This window comes from Leuresthes tenuis, unplaced genomic scaffold (genome assembly GCF_036924035.1).
Source record: "Leuresthes tenuis unplaced genomic scaffold, fLeuTen1.0.hap1 SCAF_22, whole genome shotgun sequence".
Lineage (NCBI taxonomy): Eukaryota > Metazoa > Chordata > Actinopteri > Atheriniformes > Atherinopsidae > Leuresthes > Leuresthes tenuis.
In genome coordinates this window covers 4,835,480-4,853,713 of record NW_027325376.1, presented here as the reverse complement: position 1 = coordinate 4,853,713, position 18,234 = coordinate 4,835,480, and the positions used below count along the sequence as shown (strand labels likewise).

The following is an 18,234-nucleotide window of genomic DNA, read 5'->3' as shown; positions in this document are numbered from 1 at the left end:
TCTTGTTACACACTGAAGGCAAACAACCACTCCCATGATGATGCCATGGCGGCTTCACGTTGACAGCACACGGCCTATTTGTTTCCATATTTACTGCATTTCACATGAAACGATAAACGCTTTGAAATCGGATCCTTGACCACATTTTGTCAACCGGAGCAAAATGGCCTGTTGTTGTGTTTTGTTCGGGCATTTCTTCAAAAAGCTTCATGAAGAGGCCTTAAAAAGAGGCTATTGTTTCATTTTAAAATGAGAAAATGATGTTGTCATCAAATCTAAGCGAGCTGAGTCAAAGGGTGAAAAGAGGTTGAAAAGCCTTTGTACACAGAGTCAATATTTGCTGTCCAGTATTGCTCAAAATAAGTAACAGTCAGTCATTTTCACACAACTCATTTTCAACTCTTCTTTAAATGTTCTAATTTTCAGAAAGAAAAACTTTTTTTTTTCTTTTGGGAGTGAAACAGAGACATAAAACGTTTATTTTCTTACTTATTGCACACTAATTAACTTAATAAATGACCAAATCCTGTGAAATTGAGTCTTTTTAGGATTTAAAGCTATTTGGGACCTTTTTTGTTTTATATGTTAATCATTTTTTTCAGTCTTTTGCAAAACATTTTTTATTTTCAACTTATATTGGAGTCTTTCCATTGTTAAGATGTCTTCTGATCCACTGTTGTGGCATCAGTCATAAACCAGCTCCTGGTAATGGTTTCCTTTTAGACATTTCTTGGTCATTTACACGAGTGGTTCCAAAGAAATTTCCCAACTACGAAATAAAAAAAGATCAGCAGACCACAAACATCAGTATTTCACAGATGGATGACAGAATAACATCCCAGAATGACTGTTTTTCTCTCAGTTCCTTTTTATATGCTTTTCTAATCATCAGTCAAATGCCTTCTGAGAGTTGTTTGACCACTCAGGGACACAAACATCATCCTCAAAATGAGGAACTTTGTCTCCCGGCACCGATTTATGAAACACATCCAGCTCAGCCTGATGTCTGTGCTTCAAAATGTTGTTAAAAAAAATAAACATGTACAAAAGATATGCAGTTGGTCAACAAAGTCTAATCAATTATTCCACAGATTTTCAGTGAGAAGTCGGCATTTGAGTTTGAATGTGTGTTTAAACTTGAGGGATTTTTAAATTTGTCTCATCATCCATATGAAAATCATTTAAAGAGAAGAAACCTGGAACCATCTACACACAACTACACACATACAAATCTCATCCGCATGGTTTGTGGTAGTTTTGAGTCCTGTTTAGTGACTGTTTTGGCCCTTAGTCGGACTGGTGGGGCCCTTGACACGTCAGTGCCCAAGTGCGCGAGTTTTATTTTACGTCCTTGATTGAAATATGATGCATGATGAAGAAAAGATATTAAATCAAATGTGAAATAAATCACCACAGAAAGCCTGAGGCTCTAATTACATACGAATAACAACCCTGGATTGCAACATTTTTCAAAAGTAGACCTCATTCGCTCATGATACATGAAGTACTTTTCACTGTATTAATGCTACCGTCACTTAAGTAAACATCAGTTCTGTAAGCTTGGTAAGATGTCCGCGCGCTGCCCTGCTTTAAATGACGTGCGCACATCTGGAGGAGGACCTTCAAGAAATCTCTTCTTCTTTTCTCCACTGACCACGTCCGCACATGCGGCACACAATCCAACCGAGGGAACGGAAGCTAAATTATCAAGCTTTCGCATTTGTTCCAGCGACCTTATGTTTCTAGCACTTTTGGGGTTGTTCCCTGTCCATCCCTGACTCCAGTGGAGTCGCTCTTGTGCCGAGAAGTTGTGCGGTGCGCCGAAAGTTTCCATGTGGAGACGGGAAAGTTTTCTGCCACGTTTTAAAGTAGCATCGGTCGGCTTTGCTGTGTCTCTTTGCCCGTCGTTGCTGTCCGTGAGGCCAGATTTGTGCAGAGAGTTAGTTTTCTGAACTTTTTTCCGGGGGAGGTAGTTTGCAGACCCCAGAATGCTGCCGCAGCTGCTCAGCCTGGCCTGCGCTCTCTGCTGTTTTTGCTTTACCTCCGTCACGGCCAACGTACTGCAAGCCGAGGTAAGAAACACGGATAAAGAAGATATATATACACATATATACTTTAAACAGTGCATCTTGATGCATAGGCTACATTTGTTGTGCTTTTATTTCATCAGCACAGTAATCTTTAGTTTTATAAATGCTTCTCCAATCTTTAAAGTTTATTAACATTTTCAAAGCAGCAGAGGATTCTTCCCTTACTATATTTTCTTTTTTCTTCTCTAAGTCCTGATCTGTTTCTTTCTTATCTTCCATATAGTGAAACAATGTCATGAGTGTTTACTTCTGTGGTTTGGGAAGGAGGAGGGGGAGATCCAGCCATGCAGGGGCAGAGAAGAGTTCAGAAACCTCAGCTGAGCTTCTTTGTTTAGAGAAAAAATGGGGTAGTGGTGCAACTATAAGGGGGGAGGGTAATGGATTTCATCTGCTTGTGTAGACTGTGCAGACAGTAGTCCATGAACCTGGTCTGCTTTCACAACAAGTTGGACATGAGGCGTTCAGTATTAGCATGTGATTTTCCAGCTTGGTGACACCATCGTGCGGTTTAGCTCTCCTCTAAGCAACAGATTCTGTCATCAGATCTTGTGCAGTTCTGTAAATGATTGACTGCAGTCACCCTGGATGTCTTGGCTCATTGTAGATTTTCTTTAAGGGGTCTATCTTCCCTAAAAGCTGTGGCCCAAAAGCACAAGGAGAATTAAAGTTTTCATTGTGTGTGACCAAGATCCGTGTTGGGTCATAATGAGTCAGAGGAGGTTCAGATTCTATGCATTTCTGTCAAAAAATGTCACGAATAATCAGAAGTCACAGGAATTTCATTCCCAGACCAAACTGTCCATTAGCTGCTAAATAAAGCAGCTTTAATTAACATTTACAAGAGTCTGTGTTGTAGTTCCCGAGTAGAGGCAGGATGTATGAAAGAGCCAAAGAAGACCTTAGTCACTGACCACAAGTCGGTGTTGTGTGAGTCAAGCCAGACGAGGTGGATAAGTCAGACAGTTTACAGCTGCCCTCCCATGGCGAGCACCGACACGCCGCTGAAAACAAAGAATGAAATAAGAACAGTTCAGTGTTGCTTTAACCAGCCGCAGGAAATCATCTCCAACATCCCGATGATAACAATAACACTTTTCTTTGTGAGGCACATCAGATGAGAGGAGGGGGTCTTATCTCCTGAAACAGGGTGCATATACGGAAGGTGCTTCTGTCAGCGGCAACAGTCAGTGTTGATGCAGTAAGAAGATGAGCTGTGATTATGGGCAAGAGGTGACGTCACCACATGAAACCTGTGATCAAAAGATAGACTTGTCTGTGTGGAGAAAATAGCCGAAACAGAATTAAGACAAATGTATGACTGGGTAATGTAAAATGTAAAACTAGAAAGTGAAGTGAAACTCTTTTTAGGGCTTTGGAGGACCAAGAAAGCTTAACTCACGACGACAAAGTTGTTGTTACAGAGGAATTTTGTGGTCTATAAGTGTTGCCCAAGATGAGAGCGTCCCTCTGTGACTTCACTCTGACAAACTAAAACCACTAAATCCATTCTGAGTGAGAAGAGAGGCCCCACCAAGAGAGAAAAAAGGCGACTAGAAAACGAAACGGCTTTTCGTTCTCCTGCATCTGTTTTCATTCACCTTTCTCGACTTAAATAAAATGCTTAGTTGGACATTGTGAGCAAAGGAAGTGGGCTGCAAGGAAAGCAACAGGTCCTAAAACAGGAACTATCCTCATCTGGCTAAAAAAAACATTGGAGATCGCAGACACATGTTTCATGATCCTAGCAGCGGGTTACAGATCCGGTCAAAACACATCTGGGTTCAATTCCTTTTATCTTAACTGGAGTCGCTGGTGATGTAGCATCAAAGCAAAGTCTAGCTCAAGTTCTGCTGCACGCTGATGTGACATAGAGCAGCTGTCACTTACGAAATGTTAAAATAATCAGTTGGATCTGCCTTAATGGGAAACTGATGGGCTTCAATGGAGGCCTATCTTTGCTCTATTTGTAGGAAAAGGGACATGAAAGGGAAAGCATTTCTGCCACGAAGCTAATGAGTGTAGGATTACAAGTTTCAGATGCGTTTTCCATGATTTTGTTCAAAATTTGCATTCCTGCCACTGTTTTTTTTTTCAAGTGCTCAGCTGGTTGGATTGGACTGAGGTTGAATTCCAGATGTGCTGTAACAAAATCCGGTTTATAAAAACAGTGATTTTATACTTAGATACAAGAAATGCACTTTGGGGTTTTGGTGAGACTCGGTTGTTTCCACTGCAGGGAAAGACTGAATATTGATTAAAAAGGTGCAGTGGAGTTTGACCCTTTTTTAGCTTATGTTTTGCCATTTTAATTGCTTTTATGAGTGACCTTGAATGTCTTATTCTCATCTTTTAGCCTTGGCTGAGCCTTTTGCTCTGTAAAGCACTTTGGGTTACAGTTGTGTTTGAAATAGGCTTCATAAAAAAGCCGAGTTGAGTTGATTTGGCTGTTAGTAATACAAGTTCATGGCAATGCATAAAGTAGTATTTTGCACATACAACGCAATCACAAAATGGTATCTAGCACAATTTGAGCAGTACTTTGTGGGACTGACTGAATGAGACTCAGACGTTTATCACTGCAGTTGTCACCACTTTATTTGCAGGGCAGCCATATTGGATTTTTAAGCTGATTTTTCCTACATGGGAATGCAGACTTCTGGGTTTTTACCTGTATTGCACAACAAATCCCTCTCAGTATTGGCTCAGAAACCTAATGTACATAACAGGAGAAGAGATGATCACATGATCAATTAGCTGTTTCCACATCTAGTTCACAACAACTGGGCCTTCTGCTCTGTTCAGAACAGCCATTCATAACAAAGCATAGAATATTAAAGCTATAATTTTCTTTATAGCTACATTTCTAAACTTCACTTCAAATGATACAGACAGTTATTTGTAAACTTGGTAATACTTGTCTTTTCTTCACTCAGGATTGTGTCATCATTGTTGTCTCGACTTCTATTTGTTAGAGCTAAGCTGTAGTTAAGGAGCTTTTTTGGATCGCTGTGTATGCAGCAATCCCTCATTCTACTGTAAATACAACTGTTGTAAAAAATAAGCCCTGGATTTAAACACTAAGATAAGGGACAGCTCTCATCTTTTATCTGCAAAATGCACAGTGGAATCAAAAATAAAACTACAACTAAGCTGCCAAATAGGATTCTCCAGCTTAGCAACACATCAGTTGTCACTCTTAACGGTGATGAGTTTTGGGTAAATTTAAATATACCTTATTGTAAACCGAGCATTTTAATGCTGTGACACTTTAATGTGGCACCAATCTTTTGCTAATGCTGAGGAGTTATATTCCCCCAACATAACTTTTGACTTTGAAGAGTTAAAAGTAAATCATTTGACCTCATGTCATATTTTCAGTGAGAGTTATATAAAAGAATCAGAGTAAAGTTACTCCCGAAGTGCATTTTTCTACAGCTATTCGCTGTGTGTTCACCTTTGGAAGCTCTAAAAGTTTCACACGAGGTCAAATATTCCATTGAGTTATGTAATTTTACCTGTTTGAACAGGAAGAGAAAGAGAAGCAGAAAACATGTAGCACGGCCCTGGTGTGAGTGCTAACTAGGTCAGCGACACCAAGAAATGACGGCAAATGAGAGATTCGTCCACTCATGAGCAGAATTCTCTTTCTTTTTTTCTTTTTTTTTCCGTTGGCGCAGTGCGAGAGGAACAACTGACTCAGTCCCTCAGATTTTAAATGCAGCCATACTTCTAACCCCTCTGCCCACTCTTTCTTCTAATGTTTTTACCTCTTGCTCTCCAATGTAAATCTGTGCTTTAGATCATCCTCTGCTCTCCTGGATGCTCCTGACTGTCCATTTTTCCACTTAGTCTGAGTGGGATTCAGAAAAAAGAGAAGTAAAGTGTTCACCTGATTTCTTGACATAAATCCACGGAGCGTTTTATAGCACTAGCTATAGGAAGGTGAAGCTTATTAATCTTTGTAATCTTCCTCTTAGCTTTGTCATCGTATTCTCATTTTTAAGCGTATGCCACATAAAAATAGACAAACACTCACACAATGTGTGGTTTTCTGAAAATGTCTTCATCTTTTTGTTTTCCGCCACATAAGCTATAAATGTATGTGGACTTTTTTCATCTCGTTTATAACCCTTTAAGGAACTTGTGGTTTGGTACTTTTTATTGTCTCACAAGAATGTGAGTAATTGTGTGAGAATAGCATGCCTCTGCATGTCCTGTGATGGGTGATAACCCACAGGGCATAGCTACACATTGTTTGCATTGTGCTCACAAACCTATGGTTTCAGCTTGTTTTTTTCTTCAGGAGTAGTGTTAACTGACATGATCGGGGCTGTAAAGTATGACCCGAGGGTATCAACCTGTGTAAAATTCAAGGTCTGATATTTTCTACTGCCTCAGTTTTGTGCTTAAATGTTGTTCCCAAATGAATTTGACTGACAGGTTGAGTTATAGCATAGAAAAACAACTCAAGCTCGGTTTGGTTTAGTCATTACAACCGTGAGTCGGTTCAAGCATAGGTTTTAGTGTCATGCTGCCTCTATCTTAAGAGAGATTAAGACTTCCGGCATTTGACTTCTGACAACAGTATAAAAATGTACTTGGAATGAATCAAATAAAACCAACTTTAATTATACATTTACTGTAGGGAGTTGCTTAACTCTTTGAAATAAGGAAAACATCTAGGAAACAGTAGGTAGGTAGGTAAGTAAGTAAGTAAGTAAGTAAGTAAGTAAGTAAGTAAGTAAGTAGGTAGGTAGGTAGGTAGGTAGGTAGGTAGGTAGGTAGGTAGGTAGGTAGGTAGGTAGGTAGGTAGGTAAGTAAGTAAGTAAGTAAGTAGGTAGGTAGGTAAGTAAGTAGGTAGGTAGGTAAGTAAGTAGGTAGGTAGGTAAGTAGGTAGGTAAGTAAGTAAGTAAGTAGGTAGGTAGGTAGGTAGGTAGGTAGGTAGGTAGGTAGGTAGGTAAGTAAGTAAGTAAGTAAGTAAGTAAGTAAGTAAGTAAGTAAGTAGGTAGGTAGGTAGGTAGGTAGGTGGGTAAGTAAGTAAGTAAGTAAGTAAGTAAGTAGGAGGTAGGTGGGTAAGTAAGTAAGTAAGTAAGTAAGTAAGTAAGTAAGTAAGTAGGTAGGTAGGTAGGTGGGTAAGTAAGTAAGTAAGTAAGTAGGAGGTAGGTAGGTAGGTAGGTAGGTAGGTAGGTAAGTAGGTATTTAGGTAGGTAAGTAAGTAAGTAGGTAGGTAGGTGGGTAAGTAGGTAGACAGACAGACAGACAGACAGACAGACAGACAGACAGACAGACAGACAGACAGACAGACAGACAGACAGACAGACAGACAGACAGACAGACAGACAGACAGATAGATAGATAGATAGATAGATAGATAGATAGATAGATAGATAGATAGATAGATAGATAGATAGATAGATAGATAGATAGATAGATAGATAGATAGATAGATAGATAGATAGATAGATAGATAGATAGATAGATAGATAGATAGATAGATAGATAGATAGATAGATAGATAGATATTCAGTTTAGAATGATTTAGGACAAGCAGAGCAGTATGAGGGTCCAAAACAAACTGTGGAGTAAGGTCATAGTTGGGTCACAGAATCCATACATCGCACAGCCGCACTCAAGCAGCTTCCTTCACCAACTTTGCATCATATCGGCTGTGTTTGGCCGCCTGTGTAATGTACATCTAGACCAAACGTCACTGTAGGACTCGGGCTTGTGTTTACCAAACCAGCAGCCAGCCCTGTGACCACACATGGCTGTGTCGCAAGCTACCTGGCCAACAATACCAGCCATGTACAAGTCTCAATAAATAGAAGCTTTGATGGAGGCTGCTGGGAGTTCCAGGGAGGAGGGGTGCATGTTGGGATACCTGGCATGCCAACCGGAGGTGGTGGTGGTGTGTGGAGTAGTTGGGGACTAGTGAAGAGAAGTGGAGGTCTTGACGGTGTGGGGGGAGTGTTTTTATAGAAGCAGACGCGTCACCACACTGGAGCCACAGGACACACTAGCAGCAGTCAGCCCTGAGACTGTGAAAGTAAACCTGCGAGAGTCAGTGGATGAATTAAATTTACTGGACGCTTAAATAATCCAGAGAAATCTTGAAGTACTTGTCAGATTGAATATGCAGAGATGGAGGGAAGGGGGATAAGGTGCCTCTCTGCAGCTCATCATAAGTGAACCTTGTTCTCCGGCCTCACTGCCACCACACTACTAACAGTGGCTGTGTGTGCACAGGTTGTGTACATCATGGCAAGGTAGTCCGACCCAGTCGCTACATTTCCATCCCTCCCTCTGCTTTGCCCGTCTCGTCAGAGGCAGTTCTGAAGAGAAAACCAGCACATATGGTGGAACAACAACGATATCTGAGGTTTAGATGACGCTAAAGGAGGAATTCGGGGTAATTCCACAGACTTCTTTTGTGGTGGAGATGCTAATGTGTATTAACACAAAATTGGAAACACTCTTAAAGATACATTTGCTCCTCTGCCACTCCAAAAAAAAGCCAGCTTTGTAATTAATTAGCCTGCAAATGCTGAAACAGCTGTCCTGGCCTCTGTACACTGCTAATAAATACGTCTACCAAGGCTTTTTATATTAAGCTCTAACCCTTGTTCAATCCCATGCTTAGTTTCTAAACTGTGAAGATGAATGAAGAAATAAATGATGTTTTAATCTTGGAGACTTAAACACAGTAGAAAAAAGAGAGCAAGATTTCCCTCCATTTTGTGTCTATGCAAGCTGCCTCCTGGCAGTCGCAGATGTACAATTTGTCGGGCTGTTTTCCAGAATGTTTAACTATTCTTTTAACGGTGTCTTGGTCCATTATTAGACCACCAGCAGCATGCAGTGGAAAGAAAAGCCTGGCGTCTCGTGTGCAAAGATAAATAGTGGTGGTTTTGGTTGACAACATAAGGACAGACAGCGAGGAGGACGAGAGACAAAGATGGTGGCAGGGAGAGCTTAAGGTCAAGCTTTGAAGAGCTCAAATGTTGCTGAAAATGTTACTTTTTCCACTGTAATAACTGCCAGTTGTCTTTGTCTAGACAGGGTTGTGGGTCATTGCAACTAAAATGACATCAGTGTTTTCAGATTGTGTGTTTTATTTGGCTTTTTGTTCCTCTCTCATGCCACCATATGACCCCACAACAAAGTTTCCGCTAACGAGTTCAGCATAAATCACTGAGACGTTTCAGGATTTGGTGTTGGTTTTAAGAGTTTCTAAACGGGATAATGTCAAAGTCACGAGAAGAAAAGAAATGAATCTGGCATGCCGAGTTACCTCAGTACGTGTTGGCATCTGCAGGAGTAGGTTAACAAGTCAGTTTGACACAAACACACACACCCTTTGTGTTTCTGAAGTCTGTCTTTAGCAAGTCCAGACAAACTGAAATGTGACTGGCAGCAGGAAAACAGTCCCTTCTTTTTTGTTGACTAAGATGTTTGTATTGTTTCAGGGTTTTTTTTGTGATGTTTCTGGCACGAGTGACTTAAAATCAGACTAAAAGAGAAAAAGGAAAACAGGAACTTAAGATATTAATGCTGCGTTGCCAAATCCTTTACAAGTGCTCACTGAATTAGTAACAATTTCAACTTGTAAGATTTTCCGAATCACTTTAGTTGTCAGTGTTTTGGTGGTAAACAGAGCTTCATGTTCAAATTTTGAGATGAAAAATACAGCCGACAGTATCATGTCGCTGTGTTTTTAACATCGTGCCCGCCTCCTTTCCCTTCCTTTTAGTGATTGAAAAATGCCAGTGACTCATACCGATTCCTTTTGTCATCGTTTTCCCCTTTTTAATGTCAGAGAAACAGTAAAATAAGCATTTTAAGGAACTGTATGCACACTTCCTTTGAATAAATCATGCATACAGATTCTAATCTGTTACACGAATAAATGAATAAAAGAGTTTGGTTTTCAAACCTTTTGTCCATGCTTAGCAAAAGTTAAATGTAAATAAATCTCAGTTTCAGGGCAGAAATCAATGCAACACAACCAGGACACACCAGATAAATATCAATCCCTGCCATTGATATTGTCCTGTTTGCTGATTTACTGATGTTGGGACAACATATCTGTGCATTCCTGGTTATGAAAAACTATTTTAACAGTTTGGTACCAATCTCCAAACTACCAATGTCTCTGTGCAAAAATAATTATAACATAATTAGGGATATTGACTTAATAGGGTTGGAAATATCAGTTTTTCATATTCCCAATGCTTAGATAATATTATATTTAAAATCCCACATGTTTTACAGAGCTTTGTGTTCTCAGTTTATTGTTAAATGCTGTCAGTTCATTAAATTAGACCCTACTGGAGAGGGCAAAATAGTGTAATTTGGCCGTTTTTAGACCACACGTACATGCATGTCAGTAGGTATGATCTTAACACATCCTGAAAGTGAGTGAAATGTTATTTCTTAAATGATCTGTGCAGTTTTTTTTTAAATAATTGAAATTAGATCTATGCATATAGACTAACTAAACCAGTTATTTTGATTTATAGCTGATCTATAGTCTAATTCGACTGGAATAATGAGGTAACCTGCATCAGTGACATTTTCTCAATTTCTTTCTCTTCATCCATGTCTCTCTCTGTTAGTCATGGCTGCAGCAGTATGGATATCTGCCTCCTGGTGATGTCAGAGCTCAGGCCATCCGCTCGCCAAAGTCCATCCAAACAGCGATAGAATCCATGCAGAGATTTTACGGACTGACTGTCACCGGCTCCATAGACACCAGCACGTTACAGTAAGTCCTGGTTGATGATTCAGTCTCAAACAACTGATGGTTTCAAACTATTAGAAGTAACTTTAAAGAGGTCATGTAGTTTTTTTTACCTACTTTAAATGTGTTAAATAGCTTTTCTGTCCATGTAAAACCTCGACAAAGTTAGTACTACAGAGAGTTGGGGAGGCTTTTTCTTCCTTTACTTATTTACATCATCGTGTTACACATTTGCATACTGCAAGAAGTTTGTGTGAAGACACAATAAACCAATAAGGAGCACAAGGAACCATTTTTGATCAATCAGCTCACCAATAAGTGACCAAAAGGAGAGGAGGCTTAAAGAGACAGGAGACAGACGGAAGGTGATACGAGCTGCAATGGATATTATAACCACAAATTCTTTAACTAAAGCGTTTAAACTAGTTGACCCTGTAACCAAAATTATGAGCCTGTAAATTAGTATAATTGTGGGTCTTAAAGTGGGTTGTACTTATATTTCAAATAGCTGAAAACTGTTTTATTCTGCTGTTTCTAGAGCGATGAGTCGGCCGCGGTGTGGCGTCGCAGACAAGTTCGGCCCAGAGCTGAAGACCAACCTGAGGAGGAAGAGATACGCTTTGCAGGGTCTGAAGTGGGAGACGTCTGAGGTGACCTTCAGGTCAGAACCTCACCTGAGAATTTTCTCTATTTCGGTTGAAAAAGTTATCAGCACCAATTCCAATTACTGCTTTTCTTTTTTTTATATATATTTTGATTTGTGGCACATACAAAAATCTGCATTTTCTTGATTACTTTTTCACCTCTTTGTGGTGAGTTGTGTTGAATCCCGTCTTCTCCGTTGTCCGCCGCAGCATAGAGAACTACACCCCCAAAGTGGGTGAAAGAGCCACTTATGATGCCATCCGAAAGGCCTTCAAAGTGTGGGAGAGCGTCATCCCGCTCACCTTCCGAGAGATCCCCTTCAGCCACATCAGAGGGAAAGTCGACAAGTATGCCGACATCATGTTGTCCTTCTCTGAAGGCTTCCACGGCGACAGCACGCCGTTTGACGGAGAGGGTGGCTTTCTTGCACATGCTTACTTCCCCGGTAACGGCATCGGGGGAGACACGCACTTTGACCTCGCTGAGCCGTGGACCACTGGCAACGTGGATCAAGGAGGTAAGTGTCAGATCAGCCGGAAGATGAGTGGAGACGAGACTCCGTGGCGTGCAACTGTCACTTTGTCTTTTTCTCTTCGAAGGTAATGACGTTTTCCTGGTCGCGGTCCATGAGCTGGGTCACGCACTGGGTCTGGAGCACTCCAACAACCCCTCTGCCATCATGGCTCCCTTTTACCAGTGGTTTGAAACAGAAAACTTCCAACTTCCTGATGATGACCGCATGGGAATCCAAGCTATTTATGGTGGGTAGTTTCACTGGAAGAGAAGGAAACGTGTTGATTAAGAGATCACAGCCACCTTTCATTGTTCCTAATCATGCACATAGACACATTAAGTCTTTCTTAAACCACAAAATAGTCATAGTTGGTGGGATTTAGTTTAGTTTTAAGAACAAATTAGGAGTTTATTTAAAGATAGATATAGCTCAGAAAAGTGAGACAACGATTCAGCAACAGGTTAAAGACTAAAATCTAAAGTTTATGTGTGCATCTAAAGCAGCAATAAAAGATTTGAGCACCTACAGTACACGATACAATGACTAATTAAGCGTTTTTCACTTCTCTGTTCTGAAAACCTTCACCACAGGAACAAAAAGTGGGGCTCCCCCTCCTCCTCCTCCTCCTACTCCCAAGACTCCGACCGAGCCTGACAGGCCCGACCACGGGCCCGACATATGTGAGGGACACTTTGACACCATCGCGTACCTCAGAGGGGAGAAGTTCGTATTTAAGGTACAGAACATTGTTCTCAGGGCCAAAAACAATCTTATTTGACTCTTTTTTTTGGGTCTGAGCTGTGTCTAAGCAACAAACGCTGTGCAAAAATATTAGTGATAAATAAGCAAATCTCCATATTTGACCGACGGAAATCTAATTAACTGATTAGTTGTTCATAAATGAAGGGGAAATATCTTGTAAATCTCCCTGTGTGCTTGCAGGACAAGTGGTTTTGGCGTATACGGAACAAAAAGGTGTTGCCTGGCTACCCGATGGCCATCAGTCACTTCTGGAAAGGCCTGCCTTCAAACATCAACGCAGCCTATGAAAGGGATGATGGGAAATTTGTCTTCTTCAAGGGTAGGTCCCACTCAGGGTCAGACAGGAAGCAATTTGGCGATGATTACATTCCTTCTTGCTCGCGCTTGGGTCTGTTTTCAGCGTCCTCTCCTTCCATCCTTAGGCGACAGGTACTGGGTTTTCAAAGAATCCACCATGGACAAGGATTCTCCAAAAAGTCTGAGAGACATGGGCACTGGTTTACCCACAGACAAGATCGATGCTGCTCTCTTCTACACACCGACAGGACAGACGTTCTTCTTCAGAGGAACTGAGTGAGTGCATCCTCTCTTCAGGGTTTTCTGCACTTATCTAAACTTCTGATCTATTTGATCGTTTTGCATTTTTTTGACATAGCGCAAAACTTCTTTTATGTCGGTTTATCTTGTGCTTGTGGAGGGGATGTTTGACTGATATTTAGTGTTATTTTTACATCCTTTTGACATCCACATGGAACATTCATCCGTACAGAGATGATGTGGCATCACTTTTTGATCTGAAAATATCTGTGAGGTCGAGGCCGTACATACAACCCTAAATAAGAAAAGATCTTATGGAAGTTAAGACTCATTAGTTATTCTTACATCAGGTTTAACCTCTACTAGTCCAGTCAACTTCATTTGTTGACATGCATGCATGATGCTAATGATGTTATTTAAGAAAAAATATATGATTTGGTATGAAAAAGCATCTATGAAGGTTTTTAAAGGGAGGATCTTGTATATTTCTCCCTGTGTGGTGCAGCATATCTTTAAATCATTCAACAATCTGAAGGAATTTCATCAAGAAAAACATCATTTATAAATATCTGATATAACCGCATGAGCAAGGGATTACTTTGGGAAAGCTTTGTCAAGCATTACAGTACAGAGCTACGTTCACAAATGCCTCATTAAAACTTTACCGTGCCAATAATAAACCTTGTAGAAGTCACTGTTCACCGTCCACAAATGCAGGTTAAACCTCTATCCAGATAACAAACGGCAATAACTGAACACGATCCAGAAAACGGACATTTTCTCTGATTTAAAATGGACTGTGGACGGTCTTTTTGTAAATCATGGCCTCCGAACTCAGGCCAAAAACCCTGCATCTCTGATGGATAAAGATGGATGGATAAGTGCAGATGAAACTGGCTACAAGCTACTAAGTTTTAGACCAGCGCTTTTTCAGGGAAGGCCTTGAATATTTCAGCAAGACGATGTTAAACCACGTACTGCATCTATTCCAAATGCCTGCGGTCCAGACCTTTCACCAGCTGAAAACATTCAGAGCATCACAAAATACAATAAAGGAGTGTTGGAGAGGTTTCCTCACTCCTAAACGCTTACAGACTGTTGTTAAAAGAAGAGGGAAAACCATAAATCCATAAAGTTAGGATAAATATCCACATGGGATGTTAAAGTTCTAACATTTTAGGGCTCTCCTCCTTGTTCTTTGTCCTTCAAAATGTTTCTTTAGCACCACGAGGGGACAAACTGGCTCCAGAGTGCACCTTTAGTGGTTCCTTATTCACTCTAGGAAGAGGATAATGGCTCATGGGTTATTTCTAATGGTTGCAAAATGCATTTATGCCTCTACATGTCACTGAGTTCAAACACATTCCTTAAAACGATTAGTTTCCCCAACAATACTCATAGAATTATCCCCTGAAGCTCTTTATTCTTTAAAGTACTGTTTTTCATGTCTATAAACGCTTGGTTATTGTGTCACATGCAGATACTATCGATTCAACGAACAAACTCGCAGCGTGGACAGAGATTATCCAAAGGCTATCAGCAAGTGGAGTGGAGTGCCAGATAACGTCAAAGCTGCCGTCATGAGTTCAGACGGATGTAAGTGTTTCTGCTCGCTAAGCTTTCATTTGATAGATGATGGATAGAAAATTAGTCAGAGTTCAGCTAAATTTGTCTCCTTTTTGTCACAAATAATGATATTTTTACAACGTTTTGTTGTTTTAGAGTCTAAAAGCTGGAAAAAAGGGGAAACAACTAGTCTGAAACTCCTCATTAAACTAACTTCTCATCCTTTGATCTTTCCTTTTCTATCAGCTTACACCTATTTCTACAAAGCCAACAAGTACTGGAAGTTCAATAATCAGTACATGAAGGTGGAGTCCGGCTACCCCAAGTCTGTGCTCCGTGACTGGATGGGCTGTGAAAGCGAGGAGCCTAAGAAGGGTCGGAAAGAGGTGATCATCATCGAAGAAGTGGAGGGCGGCGCCGGGCCGGTTGCCGTGGTGATTCCTCTCATCCTGCTGGTGTTGGTGGTGGTCACTCTGGGAGCGCTTTTGTTCTTCAGGAAGTACGGCACGCCTCGACGCCTCCTCTACTGTCAGAGATCACTGCTGGACAAGGTGTAGACAGACCACGAGGTGACTGACAGACTGCCACAGAGGGACAGACAGGGAGGGGGTGAGCTTGAGGGAAGGAGGGCCGGATGAAGACTGAAGCCGAGAGTGAGAGGATGTAAAGGAGAAGAATAGAGCGACTCCAGGAACGGATGGAAGCAGGGGGACGACATGTTGGGTGGTTTGTAAGTGCCACAAAAGCAAAGAAAATAAAGAGAGGCCGCCCATGAAAACTGAAATCAGGAAAATGTATATTTGTATGTTAACTACTTACATGTACTGTTTTTGATCAGAAATTAAGAACATACCCACAATAAAGAAGGGAAATATACAAAGACTCATCATCCCCCCGCATCTCCCCTCTTTATATCCCAGGTATTAAACCATCCCACCCTTTCCCATAACTGGACGACTCCAGCTGAACTGTTGTCTGATTCACTTCTTATTTGGACAAATGTGTTAGAAAATGATCATGTCTGTTGGGTGATTCTGAAATATAGCCAGTAGGGTTATTTCTTTTACTCTTCAACACAACATTTCCTCTTAAATCCATTGTTTTGTGGAAGTATCTGGTTATTTTCTACGAGTAAGAAGGCCTGCAAAATCTGATCTCAATACAAAACCAGTACAAAAAGTATTTTCTTTCCCTGAATTTTAAACTTTACTAAGTAAAGACAAAATGTCTCCTTGTTTCAAACATTTTTCTTGTTTTTAAATGGGGAATTTTGTAGTAAAAACTCAACGGAAGGCACTGAAATAAGTATTTTTTACTGGTATTGGTGCTCTAAAAGGATTCTCCCCCCTTCTGATGAGAGTTAAGATAATCAGAAAGATTGATTTAATGCAGTTGTGTGTTACAGCACATCCCTTATGTACAGTGTTAGGACTGATCGATCAGTATCTGTAAGTCAGACTTCAGACTGAACACCGACCAAAACACCCAGAAAATCTGCTTCTGGTTCAGGAATCCTCCTTTATGTATGCACATTTTTTACCGAAGACACTCAAACCTGCAAAAGAAGCTCAGTTCAAGCAGTCAGATGGAAAATGAATTTTTAAAATGTGACGTTTTAACTCACAATCGACAAAGACACCAGTGCATTATTCTTAAACAGGAGCAGAGCGAATTGTTCATTTGTCTTAGTGCAGTTCCCAATAATATGGTGCAATTTTTAATTAGAATTGTTATTATAAGTATGATTATTGTTATTATTGTTATTTTTTGCTCTTTTTTTTGCTTTTATGTGTTGTCATTTGGAGTCCTGCTGGACAGAGGCATAACATGACAATTATGGAAATGAACCCGTTTACATTCAGCGTGTCGTGATTCCGATCAGATTAATGTGAGTTCAGAGAGTTTCCTCTTCCTGTGAAACACCCCAAATCACTCAGACGTAGACTCAGAATAACAAGCGTGCTATTTATGAACTTTGACACAGATGGTTCTCAATGATTTTATCTTCTTTTTATTGTTTTACACCAATTACAGCTGAAGGAGAATTGATTTAGCCAGTAACAATGATAATGGTAATGATATTTATAATGATGATCTTATCAATAAAATGGAATGAGATTTTTTTTCTCTTGTCTGTCTTTTTATTTGATCGGATCGAGTGGAATTAAACTATTTTCTACAAACATTTATTCCCCTTCTTTTACAACTTCTTCACCAGAATACACACACGTACTCTATGTTAAACTAATGCAGACGAATTAAAAGTCTTTTCAAATCAGACGAAGAAGAATCAGGAGCTGAATTCCCTCTCAATGTCAATAAAACCTCAAATACATGCAGTCATGGTTAGAATATGTCTGCTTCTGTCCTTAGAGGCTACCAGTTTAATAAGAGAAAGGTTTAACTAGCAGGGAAACAAGCCTGGGTTGATGCCTTTGTTCAGTAAGTATCTGCACCCCAACTCCAAATGCTAAAGCTATAAAATGTGCTAACTGTAAATTTGTGCCAGCTCATTTAAAATGGACTGTGGACGGTCTTTTTGTAAATCATGTCCTCCGGAAACCCTGCATCTCTGATGGATAAAGATGGATGGATAAGTGCAGATGAAACTGGCTACAAGCTACTAAGTTTTAGACCAGCGCTTTTTCAGTAAGTATCTGCACCCCAACTCCAAATGCTAAAGCTATAAAATGTGCTAACTGTAAATTTTTGCCAGCTGAATCCACATTGAACAGAAAATCTTTGGCCTTTAGCTGTCATTGAAAAACTTTGGGTTTGGGAGGATTACATCATTCTGGTTCACTTCCACTTTCAACGCCAGCTGCGCCAACTCAACATCTGCAAACTTTCCGTTCCATATATTCTCATCTCAGGAAAGTTTCCCCCTCATTCGCTCAGAATGTGTCTTCAGGACGGTGGCACCACTAATCTGTCACAGAGGTGGTTATTAGCAGTCCAAGAAGTCAAACTGCAGGAGGCCTGCTGCTTTTGTCTGACTCTTCACCTTCTTCTTCGTCTCTTTCTTATTTATTTTCGTTCCCTTGAAGCCTTTGTTGAGCAAAACAAACACCATTCCTTTGTGGACAGCTTTAGGTTTTCTTTAGAAGGAAACAAAGCAATGCAGTGTTTGAGAAGCAGACCCCAAAATATAATAGGTTCCTCCTGACCATGATCCACTTTTCCACCTACAGTATTTCCATGAAAATTGTTGGGTTCCTTTCACAAACTCCTGCCTACAGACAGACAGACAGACCATCAGGCAACGGCAGCATCGAGCAAATTATGTGTCTTTTTAAAAGAAATCTCCCCTGCAAATCAAGTTTAATGAGGAAAACTGAGAGAAGTGATATGTGGCGATGGTCCCGTGTGACGTGTGAATC

The 18,234-nt window shown here is 40.5% G+C and overlaps 1 protein-coding gene across 1 annotated transcript; it reads left to right on the top strand.

Moving 5' to 3' along the window:
* The first annotated feature begins 1,589 nt into the window (after window positions 1-1,589).
* On the top strand, window positions 1,590-16,977 carry mmp14a (matrix metallopeptidase 14a (membrane-inserted)). Its single transcript, XM_072377000.1, has 10 exons — window positions 1,590-2,072; window positions 10,706-10,854; window positions 11,369-11,491; window positions 11,685-11,992; window positions 12,075-12,236; window positions 12,580-12,725; window positions 12,932-13,070; window positions 13,174-13,324; window positions 14,769-14,884; window positions 15,101-16,977. Exons 1-10 carry the CDS (start codon window positions 1,989-1,991, stop codon window positions 15,409-15,411), a joined length of 1,689 nt encoding a protein of 562 aa, XP_072233101.1. The 5' UTR covers window positions 1,590-1,988; the 3' UTR covers window positions 15,412-16,977.
* Window positions 16,978-18,234: the final 1,257 nt, after the last annotated feature.